This window comes from Rhincodon typus, chromosome 27, assembly GCF_021869965.1.
Source record: "Rhincodon typus isolate 14 chromosome 27, sRhiTyp1.1, whole genome shotgun sequence".
Classification (NCBI taxonomy): domain Eukaryota; kingdom Metazoa; phylum Chordata; class Chondrichthyes; order Orectolobiformes; family Rhincodontidae; genus Rhincodon; species Rhincodon typus.
In genome coordinates, this window is record NC_063358.1 from 7,469,360 (window position 1) to 7,487,582 (window position 18,223).

At 41.9% G+C, this 18,223-nt stretch overlaps 1 protein-coding gene across 1 annotated transcript in view; it reads left to right on the forward strand.

Annotated features, from left to right (window-relative positions):
- Window positions 1-17,775, forward strand: part of LOC109917517 (syndecan-3-like) — a 206,583-nt gene extending 188,808 nt beyond the window's left edge. The window contains exons 3-5 of the mRNA XM_048613265.1: window positions 508-1,007; window positions 7,961-8,255; window positions 15,195-17,775. Of these exons, the coding sequence (XP_048469222.1) occupies window positions 508-1,007; window positions 7,961-8,255; window positions 15,195-15,361 (962 nt within the window). The 3' untranslated portion in view covers window positions 15,362-17,775. The remainder of the gene's footprint in view (window positions 1-507; window positions 1,008-7,960; window positions 8,256-15,194) is intronic.
- The last annotated feature ends 448 nt before the right edge of the window (window positions 17,776-18,223 follow it).

Below are 18,223 nucleotides of genomic sequence, written 5' to 3' on the forward strand. Positions count from 1 at the left end.
AGGCCATCGCCTCCCCTAATACTTGGAATCATAAGGATTCATAAACCCCATTGCCCTGATGGATTGGTTCAGTGCCTACTCCCACTTGCACGGGTGGAAGGGTTGGTAACTAATGGACACTGAGTTATGGCATTGACCGAAAGAGCCCAAAGAGCTTAAGGATTTGGAGCAGGAGTAAGAGTTCAGTCCCTTGAGTCTGCTCCATACCAAAGCAAAAAGAGGAAACCTTTTTCTGAAAAAGCAGTGAGATGTTGTGATCTGGAATGAAAGGATGTTGGAAACATTCAATTCTAACTTTCAAAATAGAAACAATAAGCACTTTAAAGGAGAGACGTACATGACTATGGGCAAAAAGCAAAGAAGAGGGACTAAACAGATGCACCTTCAAAGAGCTAGCACAGTCACAATGGGTGCAATGGCATCCCTCTATGTTATATGACTCTCCCATCCATGGTTTGTACAATCCATGACCATCAGCTTTAACCCAGTGTTTGTGTTTCTTTTCAGACTTTGAGTTTGACTCTGAGCTGCGGTTTACCACCAGTATGGCCCGGCCAGTTACCTCTCCGCCCTCCACCACTTCCTTCGGCTCACTCCAGCCGATTGCCTTCACCTTCCAGAGTACTGCCCTGGCAGGCGGCAGCGCGGCCAGTTCACCCACACCCTCTGCCTCCGCTCTCACCGTGGCAGCGGGCACGACAATAGCGCCAGTCCCCATCACGATGCCAGCCGCTGCCTCCACCACAACCATCCTGACAACGACCACAAGCACCACGACAAGCGCCAGTACCAGCACCGTCGCCATGCCGACTGCCCACACCATTGCCATTGTGCCACTCGCTACTGCAGCAGCAACCACAGTGCGGCCAATCACGAGGAGTGCCACCAGAGTCAGTGATGTGGCCAGACCAGCGTCGACAGCAGATCCACACACAAGCCGGGCCTCATTGGCAAGCTTCACAGAGAGCACTTGGAAAACCCTCTCTCATGTCCCTTACATCACAGAGGTAAGTCGTAACATTTAAATAATTGACCCCTTAGACCCTCTGTTTTACATATTATAGTTGGGACGGTATTCCTTTAAGAGTTGACGGAGGCCCATCAGAGCCTGTGCAGAGTGCACAACTACAGAAATAAACCTCCCAGTTAGAGTGCAGACTACAAGAATTTGTATGTTCTTTAATTCTGACTGGAGCCTAGTAACTGCCCTGTGCAGAATACTCTGGAACCCCAAATGCTTATAATTTATTTGTCTTCTTAGTTGCAAATCAACTGTATGACTTTTTAGAAGACTGTACTTGGGAATTAAAACGGCATTAGAATTGTGAACAAGTATAATTTCCAGGCAGTGGGAACAAAATAAAGTTGGTCAGGCCTAGGGCCTGCTTATGACTACTGCCTACGGAAAGCACATGTTGCGAGGACCTTTCAATTTGTAAAAGGGCTGGAGGCACCTGAGAGATGATTCTTGAGAAATGTATCATGGAGAATATGGTAGGGAAGTAAACAGTCTTTGACGCTATCTGAACTGTAACCCTGTGGGTTGGATAAAGGGGACAAGGTTCCAGTCTAATGAAAGGTACATTCCATACTAGGGTCAAGGGTGATCAACGTGGCAATGCTATCCCAACTGAGTGTGGAAGCAAGTCTCCTGAAGTTTTCATGCAATAGAAATTAGAATGGCACCCAGATGACCTGTTACAATGGGTCCCGAGTTAAGACCATAAGAAACAGGATCAGGAATAGAGAGTTCAGCCTCTCATGTGCTCTGCCATTCAATAGGGTCACAGCTGATCCAACATTCCTCACACCTACTCTCTTACCCTTTCCCTATTACCCTTGATCCCCCAACTAATCAAGAATTTATCTATCTCAGCCTTAAATATACACAAGGACTCTGTCCCCACAGCTCTCTGTGGCAGGGAGTTCCAATGACTCTCAACTGTCAGGAGGAGAAATCCCTCCTCATCTCAGTCTTAAATTGGTGCCCCTTTATTCTGAGACAATGCCCTCTGGTTCTAGACTCTCCCATGAGGGGAAATATCCTCTCGGCATTTAGCTTGTCAAACTCTTTATCAATCCTATATGTTTTAATGAGATCACCTCTCATTTTTCTAAATTCCAATCAACAGAGCTTAATCTGTTTAGCCTTTACTCATAAGACGATCCCTCCATACCAGGAATCTTCCTTGTGAACCTTCTCTCAACTGTCTCCAATGAAATTATATCTTTCCCAAAATAATGAAAACAAAACCGCTCATGCACCTTGAACAGTTACAGTAAAACTTCCCGACTCTTATAGTCCGACTGCCAAGAAATAAGAGCCAACATTCCCTGAGCTTTCCTGATTACCTGCTGCACCTGTGTGCTAGCTTTCTGAGTTTCATGCACAAGTTCCTCCAAGTGCCTCTGTGTTGCAGCTTTCTGCATTTCTTTTCCATTTAAATAATATTTTGTTCTTTTGTTCCCCCTTCCAAATGAACAACTTCAAATTTTCCTACATTATACTCCATCTTCCCACTTGCTTAACCTATCAATATCTCTCTGTAAACTGTTTGTATCCCTCTCACAATCTGCCTTTCCACCTATTTTGGTGTCATCTGCAGATGTGGCTACAGTACATTCGCTTCCTTCCTCCAAGTCATTCATATGTGTTGTAAACAGTTGCAGTCCCAACACTGATCCCTGTGTAACCCCACTGGTCACTGGTCACCAACCTTAGAAAGAATCCTGAGCTGATCTGTTACAATGGGCTCCCTGTTGATCTGTTACGGTATAGAAGGAAGAGGGATGTTTCAGGAAGAGTTTTGCGGATTGAAAAGTTCCCAGGTTTATTTTGCAGTGAAGGTTTTACATTCAAACAATGCCCTCATCTCCTCCTGCTAAACACCCATCTGATGAATTTACCAGCATCTCAATGAAACGCAGAAAATTCTTACAGGGTATGACAGAGTGGATACAGTTAGGATGTTCCCCCTAAGGGGTAGGGCATTAAGGACTGAGGTGAGGAGGAATTGCTGCATTCAGAGTCTGGTGAATATTTTGAAATTCTTTACCTCAATGAGTTGTGGAAGCTCACTCATTAAGTTCAAGACTGAAATCGATAGGTTTCTGGACATTAATGAGATTAAGGGATATGGCGATAATGTGGTAAAGTGGCATTGAGAAGATGATTGGTCATGATCTGGAATAACAGGGCAGGCTCAATGGGCTGAATGGCCTCCACCGGTTCTGATTTTCCAATCGATTTGATGAGTCAAAACCTAGAGCCCATAAAAATAAAATAAATATAAAAATATTTAATAAAATGGCCACCGCCAACACCAATAAGGAATGCTGCATGTTTTTTTTAACCCAGAGAGTGGTGAGAGTGTGAATTCAACACTGCCAAAAGCAGCAACTGAGGAAAACAGCATAGATACATTTACGGGAAGCTAGATAAACACATGAGGGAAGAATGAATCAAGGGCAACAGTGATGAGATTATAAGTAAAGGGTTATGGCTCATGGAGTATTGATAGAAGCAAAGATTAATTGGGCTGAATGGCTTGTTTCTGTCCCAGCAAAGAGCAGTTGGGCTGAATGGCCCTGTGCGGTGGGTGATATAATTCTCTGTGCTGTATGTAATTTTGAATGCTCCCTCTAATGGTTATATCAATACTTTAGCTTTAAAAGCAGGCCAGAGTCTGGGAATTTCGTGGCGAGTAACCTCCTGACTCCCCAAAGCCTGTCCACCATCTACAAGGCACACGTCAGGAGTATGATGGAATACTTTACTTTCCTTGAATGGTTGCAACTCCAACAACACTCAGGAAGCCTGGTGCCTTCCAGGATAAAGCAGCCTCTCTTGATCGATACCCTATCCACCGACTAAGACAATTATTCCCTTCACTTCTCAGCAATGCACTGCAGCAACTTTGCCAAGGTTCTTTTAACAGCATCCTCCAAACAACAACCGCTTCCATGTAGAAGGACAAGGGCAGCAGATACATAGGAACACCAGCCCTTGCAAGATCCCCCCCAAGCCACTCACCATCCTGACTTGGAAATATATCGCCGTTCCTTCACTGTCGCTGGGTCCAAATTCTAGAATTCCCTCCCTAACAGCGTTGTGGGTGTGCTTGTTATTTTTTTCAAGTGAGTCTTGGGCCAACATTTATTTTCCCCTGAAAAAGTCGCATTCTAGGGCCGTTTCAGAGGACAGTCAAGAGTCAAACCACATTTTTGTGGGTCTGGAGTCACATGGCGGACAGACCAGGTAAGGATGGCAGATTTCCTTCCCTGAAAGACTTCAGTGAACAAGGTGGGTTATTTAGGACAATCAGTGATTATAGTCACCATTAGTCCAGCTTGACATCAACAAATGTTGGCCTAGCCAGCAAAGCTCATGTCTCATGGAAGAATTTTAAAAAGAATAGATGCTGCAACATCTCAATTCACTGCATGAATCTAATGCTTGCACCAACTTTTCTCCCATTGTCAACCAGGCCATTGGTGTTAGCAGGATATTTAACTGTGAAAGGCATCGCAGGCCAATCCAAGCCTGCATGTAATGAGTAATTTAAAAAATTACATTCCTATAGTGCTTTTCATCACCACCAGATGACTCAAAATGCTTGACAGTCAGTGAAGTACTTTTGAGATGTAATTGCTGCTGTAATGTAGAAAAATGCAGCAGGTAAACTCCCACAAACAGCAAAGTCCTTTTAAACAGGTTTCTGTGGTGTTGATTGAGGGATACTTACTTGATTAGAATACTATGGATAACTCATTTAACATAACACAGTGGGGCATCCAATTCTAAAGCTGGGACCTTGATTTAACGTACTGCCCAAAAGATAGGATATCCAAAAGCGCTGCACTCCTTCCAGATAGACAAATGTGTTACTATGACACAGCCACAGATGACAGCGGTCAATGTACAGGACCCTTTATACATATTGTAGCACATAAAACGTAGGATCTTAGAGCACAGATTTGATTATCTGACCTAATAATTCTTTCAACAGCTCAATATCAAAAGTAGTTCAATAGTACTAACTTGCTTGAGTTTTTTGAAGAAGTAATGAAGAGGATTGATGAAGGCGGAGCAGTGGAAGTGATCTGTAGGGACTTCAGTAAGGCATTCGACAAGGTTCCTCATGGTAGACTGGTTAGCAAGGTTAGATCACATGGAATACAGGGAGAACTAGCTATTTGGATACAGAATCGGTTTGAAGATAGAAGACAGAGGGTGGTGGTAGTGGGTTGCTTTTCAGACTGGAGGCCTGCGACCAGTGGTGTGCCACAAGGATTGATGCTGGGTCCACTGCTTTTCGCCATTTATATGAATGATTTGGATCTGAACATGGGAGGTATGGTTAATATGTTTGCAGATGGCACCAAAATAGGTGGTGCAGTGGACAGAGAAGAAGGTTACCTCAGAGTACAATGGGACCATGAAGGAGATGGGCTAATGGGCTGAAGAGTGGCAGATGGAGTTTAATTTAGATAAATGTGAGGTGCTGCATTTTGGAAAAGCAAAGCAGGGCAGGACTTTATACACTTAATGGTAAGGTCCTGGGGAGTGTTGCTGAACAAAGAAACCTTGGCGTTCCCATAGTTCCTTGAAAGTGGAGTCCCAGGTGACAGGAAAGTGAAGAAGGTATTTAGTATGCTTCACTTTATTAGTCAGTGCATTAAATGTAGGAGTTGGGAGGTCGTATTGTGGCTGTACAAGACATTGGTGCGGGCACTTTTGGAATACCGCATTCAATTCTGGTCTCCCTGCTGTAGGAAGGATGTTGTGAAACTTGAAAGGGTTCAGAAAAGATTTACAAGGATGATGCCAGGGTTGGATGGTTTGAGCTATAGGGAGAGGCTGAATAGGCTGGGGTTATTTTCAGATGCTGAGGGGGTGACCTTATAGAGGTTTATAAAATCATGAGGGTCATAGATAGGGTGAATAGCCAAGGTCTTTTTTTCCTGGGGCGGTGGAGTCCAAAACTAGTGGGCATAGGTTTAAAGTGAGAGGGGAAAGATTTAAAAGGGACCTAAGGGGCAACTTTTTCATGCAAAGGGTGGTGCACGTATGGAATAAGCTGCCAGAGGAAGTGGTGGAGGCTGGTATAATTACAACATTTAAAAGGCATCAGGATGGGTACATGAATAGAAGGAGTTTAGAGGGATATAGGCAAAATGCTGGCAAATGGGACTAGATTTATTTAGGATATCTGGTCGGCATGGACGAGTTGGACCGGAGGGTCTGTTTCCATGCTCTACAGCTCTATGACTCTATGATTAATCATTCCTGTGAAGCATATTAGGATGTTACAAGCTGCTACTAAAAAGAAGTTGTGGTTGTAGTAATCAGGACAGTGAGGCCTAACTCCCCTACCCAGAATTCCCAACACACTTAGATACAGAATCATTCATAACAATTGAATGTATTAATGAGGGGCATTCTCAACATTGGAATGGATTCGATTGCAAAGCTTTCTCTGATGTTCTGTGGTCTTTCTTGTCAAAGCGTGTATAATCCTGGGATTAACAGCAGCTGTGCAGTTTTAAAGAAACATGAGTAGACTCTCCCCTGTGAATGGAGACATGGCTCTAAGGGAACTCAGGATTGTCTGCATCTCTACCTTTTTATACAATCCTCTTCAGAATGAGGAAAAAACAGTTCACAGAAGTTGTCGAGGTAGACAAGCTTCAAAAAGGTTCCTTGCAAAAGAATTAATGAACACTGTTGTCGCTGATCTGTGCCTGTATTTCTGATCTTGAGTATTGCTGAATATTGTTGTCAAAGCTGTTCCTGTTTCAATCATCTAGACAAACACAAGAATGTGGAATTTCAAATAATCACAACAATTTATAATCACTGGAGAGACCATACTCTTTCATTACCTTCTCATGGCAACACCTTGGCCAATCTGGGTCAAGTTGCCAAACAATTAGCACCCTTTTCTCCTGCAGTGGGTAGCATCCCTACTTTTGAACCAGGAGGACCAGGTTCAAGTCCCACCTGCTCCAGGGGTGTGTAATAACATTCTGAACATGTTGATTAGAAAAATAACCTGCCTTCAAAGCTATCTGTTGAAGTCCTTATCTGTATTTACAGCCTCCCACCAGTGATTGTGCTATAGCCCCTCAATTTTGTATTGCTCAGTTCTTTGGAATGTGCTGAGAACTCTCTTGGCTAACAATTTTTTTTGTACAGAGGACAGGATGCATTGTCAAATTGCTTGTTGGCATTCCGAGTTCTGAGGAAGGGTCACTCGACCTGAAACGTTAACTCTGATTTCTCTCCACAGATGCTGCCAGACCTGCTGAGCTTTTCCAGCAATTTCTGTTTTTGTTTCTGGTCTACAGCATCCGCAGTTCTTTCAGGTTTTGTTTTTCTCTAGCTTGTTTGCATTTGCTGGCTTGGCTCACATCTGAATCGTGGTGACAGACAGATGTTTGGGAGCAATTTTAACTTAATTCTAAAGGATCAGGTGAGATCCTTTGGTATCAGGAGCACTGCTGAATTTGTCTCCCACCCAAATGGGCACAAGAGTGATGCGAGCCCTGATGAAGGGTTTCGGCCTGAAACGTTGACTTTCCTGCTCTTCAGATGCTGTCTGACCTGCTGTACTTTTCCAGCTTCACATCTATCAACTCTGGGCACAAATGCAACTTATTCCACCTATTGAGGAACTAAACAGCAATCTTGACCTTGCAATAAATCCAATTTAACCATGCATTGAAGTCAGTGAGTCATACTGCGACAGGGTAGAATGATTAAAATGAACCCCTCCCCCCCAATGTCTTTGAATAAAGCATTGTGCATTTTGAAAGCAGGAAAGCCAAATTGGAGGGTTTGCTTCTTTCTACTTCTTGCCAACGCTGTCATTTCCATAGCAAGCTAAATCTGAAGGGACTTGGGTATGAATCTGCTTTTTAATGAACAATTCCAATCACTTTTTCTTTCAAAAATTAGCACACACAGAAAGATGACTCCAGTGAAATAATCAAAGGGACAACTGTCAACAACGAAGTGGAATCTCTTGCTGCAGGAGGTCCGAGTGGAGACTTTGAAATCACTGAGGAAGGGGAAGTGATAAATCCAGAGGCAAATAATGAAGTATTTGCTGTCGTCACACAACCAATCGGGAGGGGTACTGGGATGAACGGCCTCCCCGATATGATAGACAATGCAATCGATTCGGGGAGCTCATCTTCAGCTGCACAATTACCCCAGAAAAACATACTGGAGAGGAAAGAAGTTTTAGTAGGTAAGCTTCTTCCTTCAGTAGTCTTTGCTGCACAGATTATACTGAGGACACAGTGATGTATTATTGTGGTATTGCCCCAGATGCAGAGTAGCCTTGACTTTAGAGCTGGTGTCAAGAAGGTCGAATAGCCAGACCATTATGGCAAGTGTTGCTTCAAAGGGCACCACAACCCAGGTTACAGGAGCTCTAACACATTCAGAGCAGTGTCCATAAACTTGTTCAAGGAGGTAAGCCTTGAGCATGTTTTAAATGGAGGAAATTCAATTTGAATGGATTATGTGGTCAGATGTGAATACCATTCAGTGTATTTTGCAAGTTTATTCTGCTTAGGCCTTCATTCGCAAAGTCAGGCTTTAAAATTAAGTTGAAAAACTCCTAAATGAATTTTAAGATACTGTGAAAGGCATAGTGAATACTGTGAAGGCAGAGCTGAGTTCAGTCTGACTTCATACGTAGAGATACTGAGTACAAAAGTGAGGAAATTATATTGAACCTTTATAAAGCTTTATTTATGCCATAATATCCATGGGGAAGATGGTAGCACAGTGGTGGTCTAGATGAAGGAACTGAGAGCATTCTGGCTAAATTTGAAGGTGATACAAAGATAGGTGAAGGGACAGGTAGTATTGAGGATGTGAGGAGGCTGCAGAAGGATTTAGAGATAGCAGGAACTACAGATGCTAGAGAATCTAAGATAACAAGGTGTAGAGCTGGATGAACACAGCAGGCCAAGCAGCATCAGAGGAGCAGGAAGACTGACGTTTCGGGCCTAGACCCTTCTTCAGAAGAAGGGTCTATGCAGAAGGATTTAGACAGGTTAGCAGAGTGGGTAAAGAAGTGGCAGATGGAATACAATGTGGGAAATTATGATGTCATGCACTTTGGTAGGAAGATTAGAGGCATAGACTATTTTCTAAATGAGGAGAAAATTCAGAAATCTAAAGTGCAAAGGGGCTTGGAAGTCCTAGTCCAGGATTCTCTTAAGGTAAACTTGCAGGTTGAGTCAGTAGTTACGAAGGTAAATACAACGTTGGCATTTATTTTGAGGTGACTAATATATAAAAGCAGAGATGTACTTCTAAGGCTTTATAAAGCTCTGGTGAGACCACATTTAGAATATTGTGAACAATATTGGGCCCCATATCTCAGGAAGGATGTACTGGTCCTGGAGTGGGTCCAGAGGAGGTTCACAAGAATGATCCCAGGAATGAAAGGCTTAGCATATGAGGAATATTTGAGGACTCTGGGTCTATGTTCGATGGAGTTTAGAAGGATGAAGGAGGGAATCTAATTGAAACTTACAGAATACTGAATGGCCTGGATAGAGTGGATGTTGGGAAGATGCTTCCATTGGTACGACAGACCCGAGGACACAGCCTTAGAGTGAAGAGAAGACCTTTTAGAATGGAGATAAGGAGAAACTTCTTCAGCCAGAGAGTGGTGAATCTGTGGAATTTATTACCACAGAAGGCTGCAGAGGCCAGGTCATTGAGAATATTTAAGACAGAGATAGATAGGTTCTTGATTGTCAAGGGGATCAAGGGTGATAGGGAGAAAGTGTGAGAATGGGGTTGAGAAACTTATCAGTCATGATCGAATGTTGGAGCAGACCCGATGGGCTGAAAGGCCTAATTTCTGCTTCTATGTCTTATGGTTTTATGGTAATGTCACTGGGCTAGTAATTCTGTGACCCAGGTTAATAAATAGGTTCAAATCCTGCCACAGCAAACAGAGGATTTTAATTCAATTAACGAATCTAAAATTGTAAACTAGTGATGGTGACCAAGAAACAATCATTGATTGTTGTAAAAACCCATCTAGTTCATTTCTGAAGAAGGGTCTAGACCCAAAACGTCAGCTTTCCTGCTCCTCTGATGCTGCTTGGCCTGCTGTGTTCATCCAGCTCCACACCTTGTTATCTCTAGTTCACTAATGTCCTTTTGGGAGGGAAATCTGCCATCCTTACTTGGTCTGGCCTACATCTGACTCCAGACCCACAGCAATGTGGTTAACTTTTAATTGCCCTCTAAAAGCTATTCAGTGCAATGGACAGTGAGGGATTTACATCAAATGTTCCTATTGCCAGTGTTGTCCACAGCTTATGAACAAATTAACAGTGTCTTATGTAGCCCTGGCCACCACACTTTCGGAAGACCCTGAGAGGGTGCAGTGGAGATTGACCCGAATGGTTCCAGGAATGAGCTACAAGATTCAAATGGAGAATGATAGTTCTCCATGGAGCCGGAGAGATCTGATCAAGGTTAACAAGATTATGAAGGGTTGAGATAAGATTGACAAAAGAGAGTTTCCATTAGTTGATGGTACGAGAACTAGGAGATGCAGATTTAAGATTTTTAGTAAAAGGTCGGTTTGGAGGAATGTGGATGGCATGTGAGGAATAACTCTCTCTTGTAGTAAGTGGTTGTGCCTGAGATTTATGTCCTATGAGGGTGGTTGAAATGACAAATGATTTCAAAAAGAAATTGGTTAAATACTTGAGGTAAATAAACTTACAGAATTACAAGGATAAAACAATGGACTGGAATGTGCTAGCATAGACTTGATGGGTCAAATAGCCTCTTCTGTGCCATACTAATTTTATGACTCGGTGTATTGGGAATGCCCTTTTATATGCTTCTTCTTTCTCTGCCATCAGATGTATTTGTCCACAGCGAGCTGATAAACCCTGCTTCTGTTTTAAAGAACTGGATGGTGGAAATGAAAAAGATGTGGTCTCACATTTCCTTTGTATTGATATATTGGACAGAGTATATCAGAAAACAGAATAAACACTCCTTACAGAATTGACATTATTTCAGGAAAAAAATACGCCATTTAATTGCGCTTCCGTTTTGTACTGGAAGTACAGGGAAAAAGCCCAACAATTTACTGATTGATGTGCAGTTTCACAATGTTTTACCATTCCATCCACAAACTTTCTCACTTTGATGACAAAATAAAGCAATAAAGTCATAGTCATAGAGTTGTACAGCACGGAAACAGACCCCTCGGTCCAACTTCTCTGTGCCGACCAGATATCCTAAATAAAGCTAGTCCCATTTGCCAGCATTTGGCCCATATGCCTCTAAAAGCTTACTATTCATATACCCACCCGGATGCCTTTTAAATGTTGTGATTGTACCAGCATCCACCACTTCCTCTAGCAGCTCATTCCATACATACAACACCCTCTGCACTTAGCTGCTTCTCTGCTGTGAGCTCCCACAGACAGGTTTCTCCAAGGTCAGCTGTGAATGTCCATTCTGAAACTGTAGGAATGCCTTTTCCCAAATAGTAATGTTTCAGACTCAGTACATTTCCATCAGTTTCTTCTTAATTACTCATATTGAATCTATTCATGATTCTAAATTTCTCTATCAAGTCTTTTCTTAACATAGAGGCATCAATATTGCACCATAGAAAGAGGCCCTTTGGCCCATCATGTCCATGCCAGTCATCAAGCACCTATCCTTCTTCAATCCCATTTCCCAGCACTCGGCCCCTAACCTTATATGTTGTTGCATTTCAAGTTTTCATCTAAATAGTTCTTGAATGTTGTGATGGTTCCCATCTCTTACCACCGTTTCAGAAAGGGAGTTCCAGATGCCAGCCCCCAACACCTGGGTGAAACAAATTCTGCTTAAATCTCCTCTAAACCTCCTGCCCTTTGCCTTAAATCTATGCCTTCCGATTATTGACCCCTTGGCTGAGGGAAGACATTTATTCCTATTGAGCCTATCTATGCCCCTCAGAATTTTGTACACCTCAATTAGATCCCTACTCAGCCTTCTCTGCTCCAAAACAGCCCGAGTGTGTCAACTGTCTCTTCATTGCTGAGTTGCTCCAGCCCAGGCAACATCCTGGTGAATCTCCTCTGCACAGTCTCCAGTGCAGTCACATCCTTCCCGAGATATGGCAACCAGCCCTCCACACAGTACTCCAGTTATGGCCTGACTAACATTGTAAACAATTCCATCATCACCTCTTTGCTCTTGCATTAAATTCCTGAGTAATAAAGCCAAGTATCCCATATGCCTTCATAACCCTGTGATCATCAGTACTACTCAGGATCCTACCATTTATTCCCTTACCTGTCAGTCCTCCAAAAATTCATCACTTCACACTTTCAAGATTAAGTTCCATTTGTCACTGTTCAACCCAACTCACCAGTCCACCTATATCTTCCTGTTGTCTAAATCATTCCTCTTTGTTATTTACCACACCAATAATTTTCATGTCATCTGAAAACTTACTGATCATATCTCTTACATTTGAGTCTAGGTCACTAATCCAAACTATAAACAACAAGGGGCCCAGCAATGAGCCCTGTAATACACCAATGGACACAGGCTCCCAGTCATAAAAAAAACCTTCAACCATCACCCTCTGCTTCCTATCACTCAGCCAGTTTCGAATCCAGTTTGCCAAATTGCCCTGGATGTTATCTTCTCAACCAGTCTGCAACACCTTGTCAATTTTGAAATATTATAATTCAGTCCATGTACAGTACATCAACTGCTGTACCCTCATCTACACATTGAGCTACCGCTTTAAAATTTTCAGTCAAATCTTTTAGGTGCAATCTCCACTGACAAAGCCATGCTATCCATGATTAACCCTTGTCTCTCCGAGCACCTATTCTGTCTGTCAGATATTTTATCCCCCCCAATAGTTTCCCTACAATTAATGTGAGACTCACAGGCCTGTAATTCCCTGATTTATCCCTCCCTCCTTTCGTGAATAATGGTACCACATTAGCTGTCCTCAAGTCTTCTGCCATCCCTCCTGTATCTTTATTTGAAAATTAACGTCAAATCCTCTCCAATCTCCTCCCTTGCTTCACACAACAGCTTAGGATACACCTCATCTGGGCCTGGGGATTTATCCAATTTTAAGCCCACCAAAACCATCAATACATCCTGCCTCTTCATGCTAATCTGTTTAATTTGTTAAAGTTGTCCTCCCTGATTTCTATACATACATTCTTCTCCTCAGTAGTGAATACAGAAACAAAGTAATCAGTTAAAACCTCGGCCACATCTTCCAGCTACACACACACATTGCCATTTTAATCCCTAATGGGCCACACACTTTCCCTGGACATTGTCTTGCCTGTTATTTATAAAACGCCTTTAGATTATCCTATGTTTTAATTACCAATGTTACACTCTCCTAATTTCTGTTTTAGGTAACCCTGTGCACTTTCTACACCTCTCTACGACTTCTGCTATTATTAAGCCTTGATAGCTACAATAAGCTTCCCTTTTTTGTCCTTATTCAATCCTATACATTCCTTCTCTGTACCAAGAAAAGCAATTCCCAGCTTCTCCAGTCTTTTCACTAACCAATGTCCCTCATTCCTGATACTATTCAGACCAGCACTGTCCTTCATTAACACCTTCAGTTATTTAGCTTCTGATCAGTGAGATGTTGCTGACACAGATTGGCCAAAGTATTTCCGTGTATAACAAAAGCATGCCAATAAATCTTGCACTTCGAGACATTTAATAATGGTAATATGTTACATATTACCAAAATATTATCAAACCACATAAATGTGTAATTAGATATAACAAAATATCTATCGTAATGATGTTTAAAGAAAACTGGATTTATCACAAATTCTTGTAGAATGATCTAATTTCATTCTAAAGACCTTTTTTTATATTCATTCACGGAACATGGGCATCACTATCCCGGCCAGCGTTTATTGCCCTGTCCCTACTTGCCCAGAGGGCAGTTCAGAGTCAAGCAGATTGCTGTGGCCTGGAGTCACATGTAGGCCAGACCAGGTAAGGATGACAGTTTCCTTCCCTGAAAGGATATTAGTGAACAAGATGGATTTTTCTGGAAAATTGACAATGGATTCATGGACATCATTAGACTCATAATTCCAGATATTTATTGAATTCTACCATCTGCCTAGGCAGGATTTGAACCATGGTCCCCATAAAATTACTAGGGTCTCTGGATTAACATTCCAGCGATAATACCACCAGGCCAAGCCTCCCCTAATTTGTGGCTGTGAATATAAATTAGTCACCAAAACAAACCAATAAAGGGAACTTTGATGGATGTGTGCCATTTGCTAGCACAAGGAGTGGTTGACGAATATAGTATAGAAACTGGATAAATGCAAGAGGGATTAAGGAAAGAAACGTTATGTTGAAAGGATAAGATGAAGAAGAGAATGGGACGAGATGTCATGGCATGGACCAGTTAGACCAAATATCTTGTTTCAAATTCATAACTTTGATCTAATTTTGTGGAACTGTGAGTTACACCTTCCTCCACTGTATTTCTAAAGTTCCCAACTCATTGGTCTGAATTGAGAAACCCCTCTGCTCTGATCAGTTTGACTTAGGGAACTGCCTGCTCACAGCGCTGTGGGTGTATCTACACACAACAGGCTACGGTGATTCAATCCCACCTCCTCCAGGACAATGAGAGATGGGCACTAAGTACTGGTGCAGCTAGTGACACCCAAATCCCATGAATAAATAAGTAAGACTTTCCTGTTTCCCAAATTCTTGGACAAAGAGCAATTTGGATAATTTTGACAAAACTGTATAATAATATCTTAAATGTAGAGGATAGGTTTGAAGTGCATTCTTGCAAGGGAAAGACGATAGAAGCAATTTCAACTATATCTTTAACAGTAATGGATATATCATTATGAAGGAAAATTTGCAGGGCTGCCGGGAAGGAAGTAAGTGGGTAGTTCTTTCAAAGAGCTCTTTCAGAGATGCAGTAGGCCGAATGGCCTCATTCTGTGCTTTCAGATCCACGGGAGTGAATTCAATCTGCATACAATGGTACAAATCTGTTCCATTCCGTGACCCACCTCCAACTGGAGACTGCACCAATTTTGACTCCCCTTGTTCAATGGTATGGGAGGTAAACTGCATTATTAACACTCTTCCGTTTCCTCCTGCACAGCGGTGGTCGTTGGGGGGGTGGTCGGAGCACTCTTTGCTGCCTTCCTGGTCATGCTATTGATCTATCGAATGAAGAAAAAGGACGAGGGAAGCTACACATTGGAAGAGCCGAAGCAGGCGAGCATAGCTTACCAAAAACCTGAGAAACAGGAGGAGTTCTATGCATAAACAAATCAAGAGTGCCTCTCATTGCCTGGACTGTCAACAGATTGTTTCCGAAATAAAAACAAAAAGAGTAAATGATCCCAAATAATGTCACTCGAGTAAAATTCTGCTGGGCAGCAGTCATGTTTTAATGCTGGTATTTTCTCACGTGTGTTGTTGAATTTCCTGTCGTTGTCCAAGCCAAGCCTTCTAAAGGAGTCTGTACTAATGGGCTATAAAATGCAAAGCACAACTGCTTATAGACAACTGCCACACATCATTAGAATTTATGTATAGTGCAGAGCATTGGAAATAGTCCCAGTGGTTGAGAGGTGCTGAAGGCTCATATAATTAAGAGAAAATAGCTTTTTTTGAAAAAGTCAGTTTTGCTCATTTAAAATGGTCATGTTTTGTATCTGATTTAAACAGTAGTGCAGTGTCAAAAGTTGTTCTCAAACCTTCAGAAATTCTGTGAGCAATATCTTGGTACCATGTTATCAGTTGTTTTCTGTTCTTGAATACATGTAATATATATATATATAATATACACACGTGAAAGTGCTTGACTGCCCTCTGAAAATAGACAATCAATATCTGATGTCTATACAGTTACTGTACTGAAATTGTATGAAAGCTAAATGAAAGAGTATTAAATTCTGATAACGTAGCTGAGGTTTGAAGGTCACGAAATATATCCTTAAATTAATGTTGCTGAATTTTTGATACATTTGTGTCAGACTAAATAAAAAAAAGACTTGTTTTGAAAAACGTTTTCCTATCATTAACGCCTTGTTCCCTGTGATTCAGCCAAGGATTGGGAGAATTTGATTTGAGGGATGGAATTATGATCACAATCAACAACAAAAAAAAGCAAAAAAATCCACCCTGCAAAATTATGCCTGTGTCTGGAGCACAAGCTCTGAATGCGTCACATTCTGCAATTACAGTAGCCACCTTTGGAATGAATTGCATCCAACCCTTGGGAAGAAAACACTGAGAAAAGATGTGAGTGAGCGGCGGGAGTCTTCTCCCCATTCCACTTCTGTTATTCTACAACCCATCTCTGGTTGCTCTTCTCAATTGCCAGAATCCCTTTTCTCTTTCTCTCTCTCATACTCCTTTCTTTTCCCTTTCTTTCCTTCTTTCTCTTCTCTCTCCACCTTCTCACCTCTTTCATTCTCCCCCTTAAAACAAAAGCGAGGGAACAGTATCATTAGATAGTACTCTTCTACTCTATGTGTCTTGACAATTTCCAGTGCCAAAATATTAATAGGTTCTTTGTTCTTGCTGTAAACGTTGGGATTGCCTCATCTCACAAATAATGACTTCTCCTGTATCCTACTTAATAAGAGGAAGTAGTGTTGAAGACTCCAACACAAATGAATCAGAAGGAAGTTGAACACACAAGACTTGGGGAACTGTAGGAACAATTTGATGTATCTATGAGAAAATTGGGTGAGACAATGTGACAAACCCGCTGAGAGTAAATGTTAATCTTTTGCCATCTGAATGTCTTTGTTTCTTGAAGTATGTCAAATATCAAAGATAAAAACAACAAAAAGGTCAAAGTTCATTAGCCACAATGGCTCATGAAATGTAGCATGATCAGTAAAGTTTATTCAGTCGGATTTGGAGTGCATTAAAGACTTGTTGAATTGACATATTGTCTGGGGAGGTATGATGCAGATAGAGAAATCTAATGCGATCAATGCATTGAGAAATTTACATCTGGACCATTGAGATTGTCGCCAGGATACATCTGGTTTTGGAGCATAGGAGAGATTTCAACATCAGAAATGTGAAATGAACACAAAAGCAAAATGTGCAGTTTGACGGTCAACGTGTGGAATGAGCAAGGTCAAGACAACACATTGGTTGAAGACTTCAACCAGTTTTTGAAAATTCAATCTGCCTTTGGCCTGCAGAATATTGAATGAGCTGCATCTGTTTGGTTTAATATCCAGTGTTAATGGTTTCTCCTTTTATCCCTGGGGAAATCGCTGAAGATGTGACTGATAATCTCAGAAAACCCAAACAATTGTCGCCTTCCTTGTTACAATCTTTCTTGACAGTAATGTTGCTGGAATTAACTTTTGGTTGAAGCTATGGTGGCTCTACCTACCCAACACCAATATCAGGACAATATGAACACAGTGTCCAAGGATCTCCTTTGAGTTTAAACTAAAGACCCTTGTGACTTTTAATTTGGCTTAAATAGTGTGAACGTTGGTATCAACCAAGTGGTAGTTACAAGTGATAAAGAAAACCACTTTAATACACTTTGTCAGCTTTTCCGTTATAAATCTTATGTTTCAAATTTGTAATGTAAACTTGTCGGATTGTAATTGTGTTTTTCGCCAGTGGAAGCACAACAGTGCCATCACTGGCAGAATTGTGTAATCAAAACAGAGTAAAGATTACAGTGACACTTTCCATAATCAAAGTGTGGACTGGAATTTATAGTGGCGTAGTAGGGAAAAAGCAGACAGACAGGCAGAATGTATGATGTTAAAACGAGAATTGTGTCATGTTGGTACTCCCTGGTTCAATTATCTTCTGTTGTCCAAGTCATTTTCACCCGAGGGCTACACAGCTGAGATTTTCCTTTTTCTCGTCTAAGTGGGAGGGTGAGTGTGTTAGCTGGTGACTGACACTCCATCCCCATTGTCGAGATAACTCACCCTCAATAAGAACCAACAGGCAAGGGCGAGGATGTTACAGGCCTCACCAGTGACCACCTGGCTCCCAGAGAGCTGACAGGCAATCAGAAGACAGCAGCATTTGGGTCCTAAAAAGTCTGTCAACCGCCACCATTGTGGGTGGGTGGTCCAGCCACGCGATTTCGATCTTCTTGTCATGTGGTGAGGGTAGTCAAGGAGGTCCAAT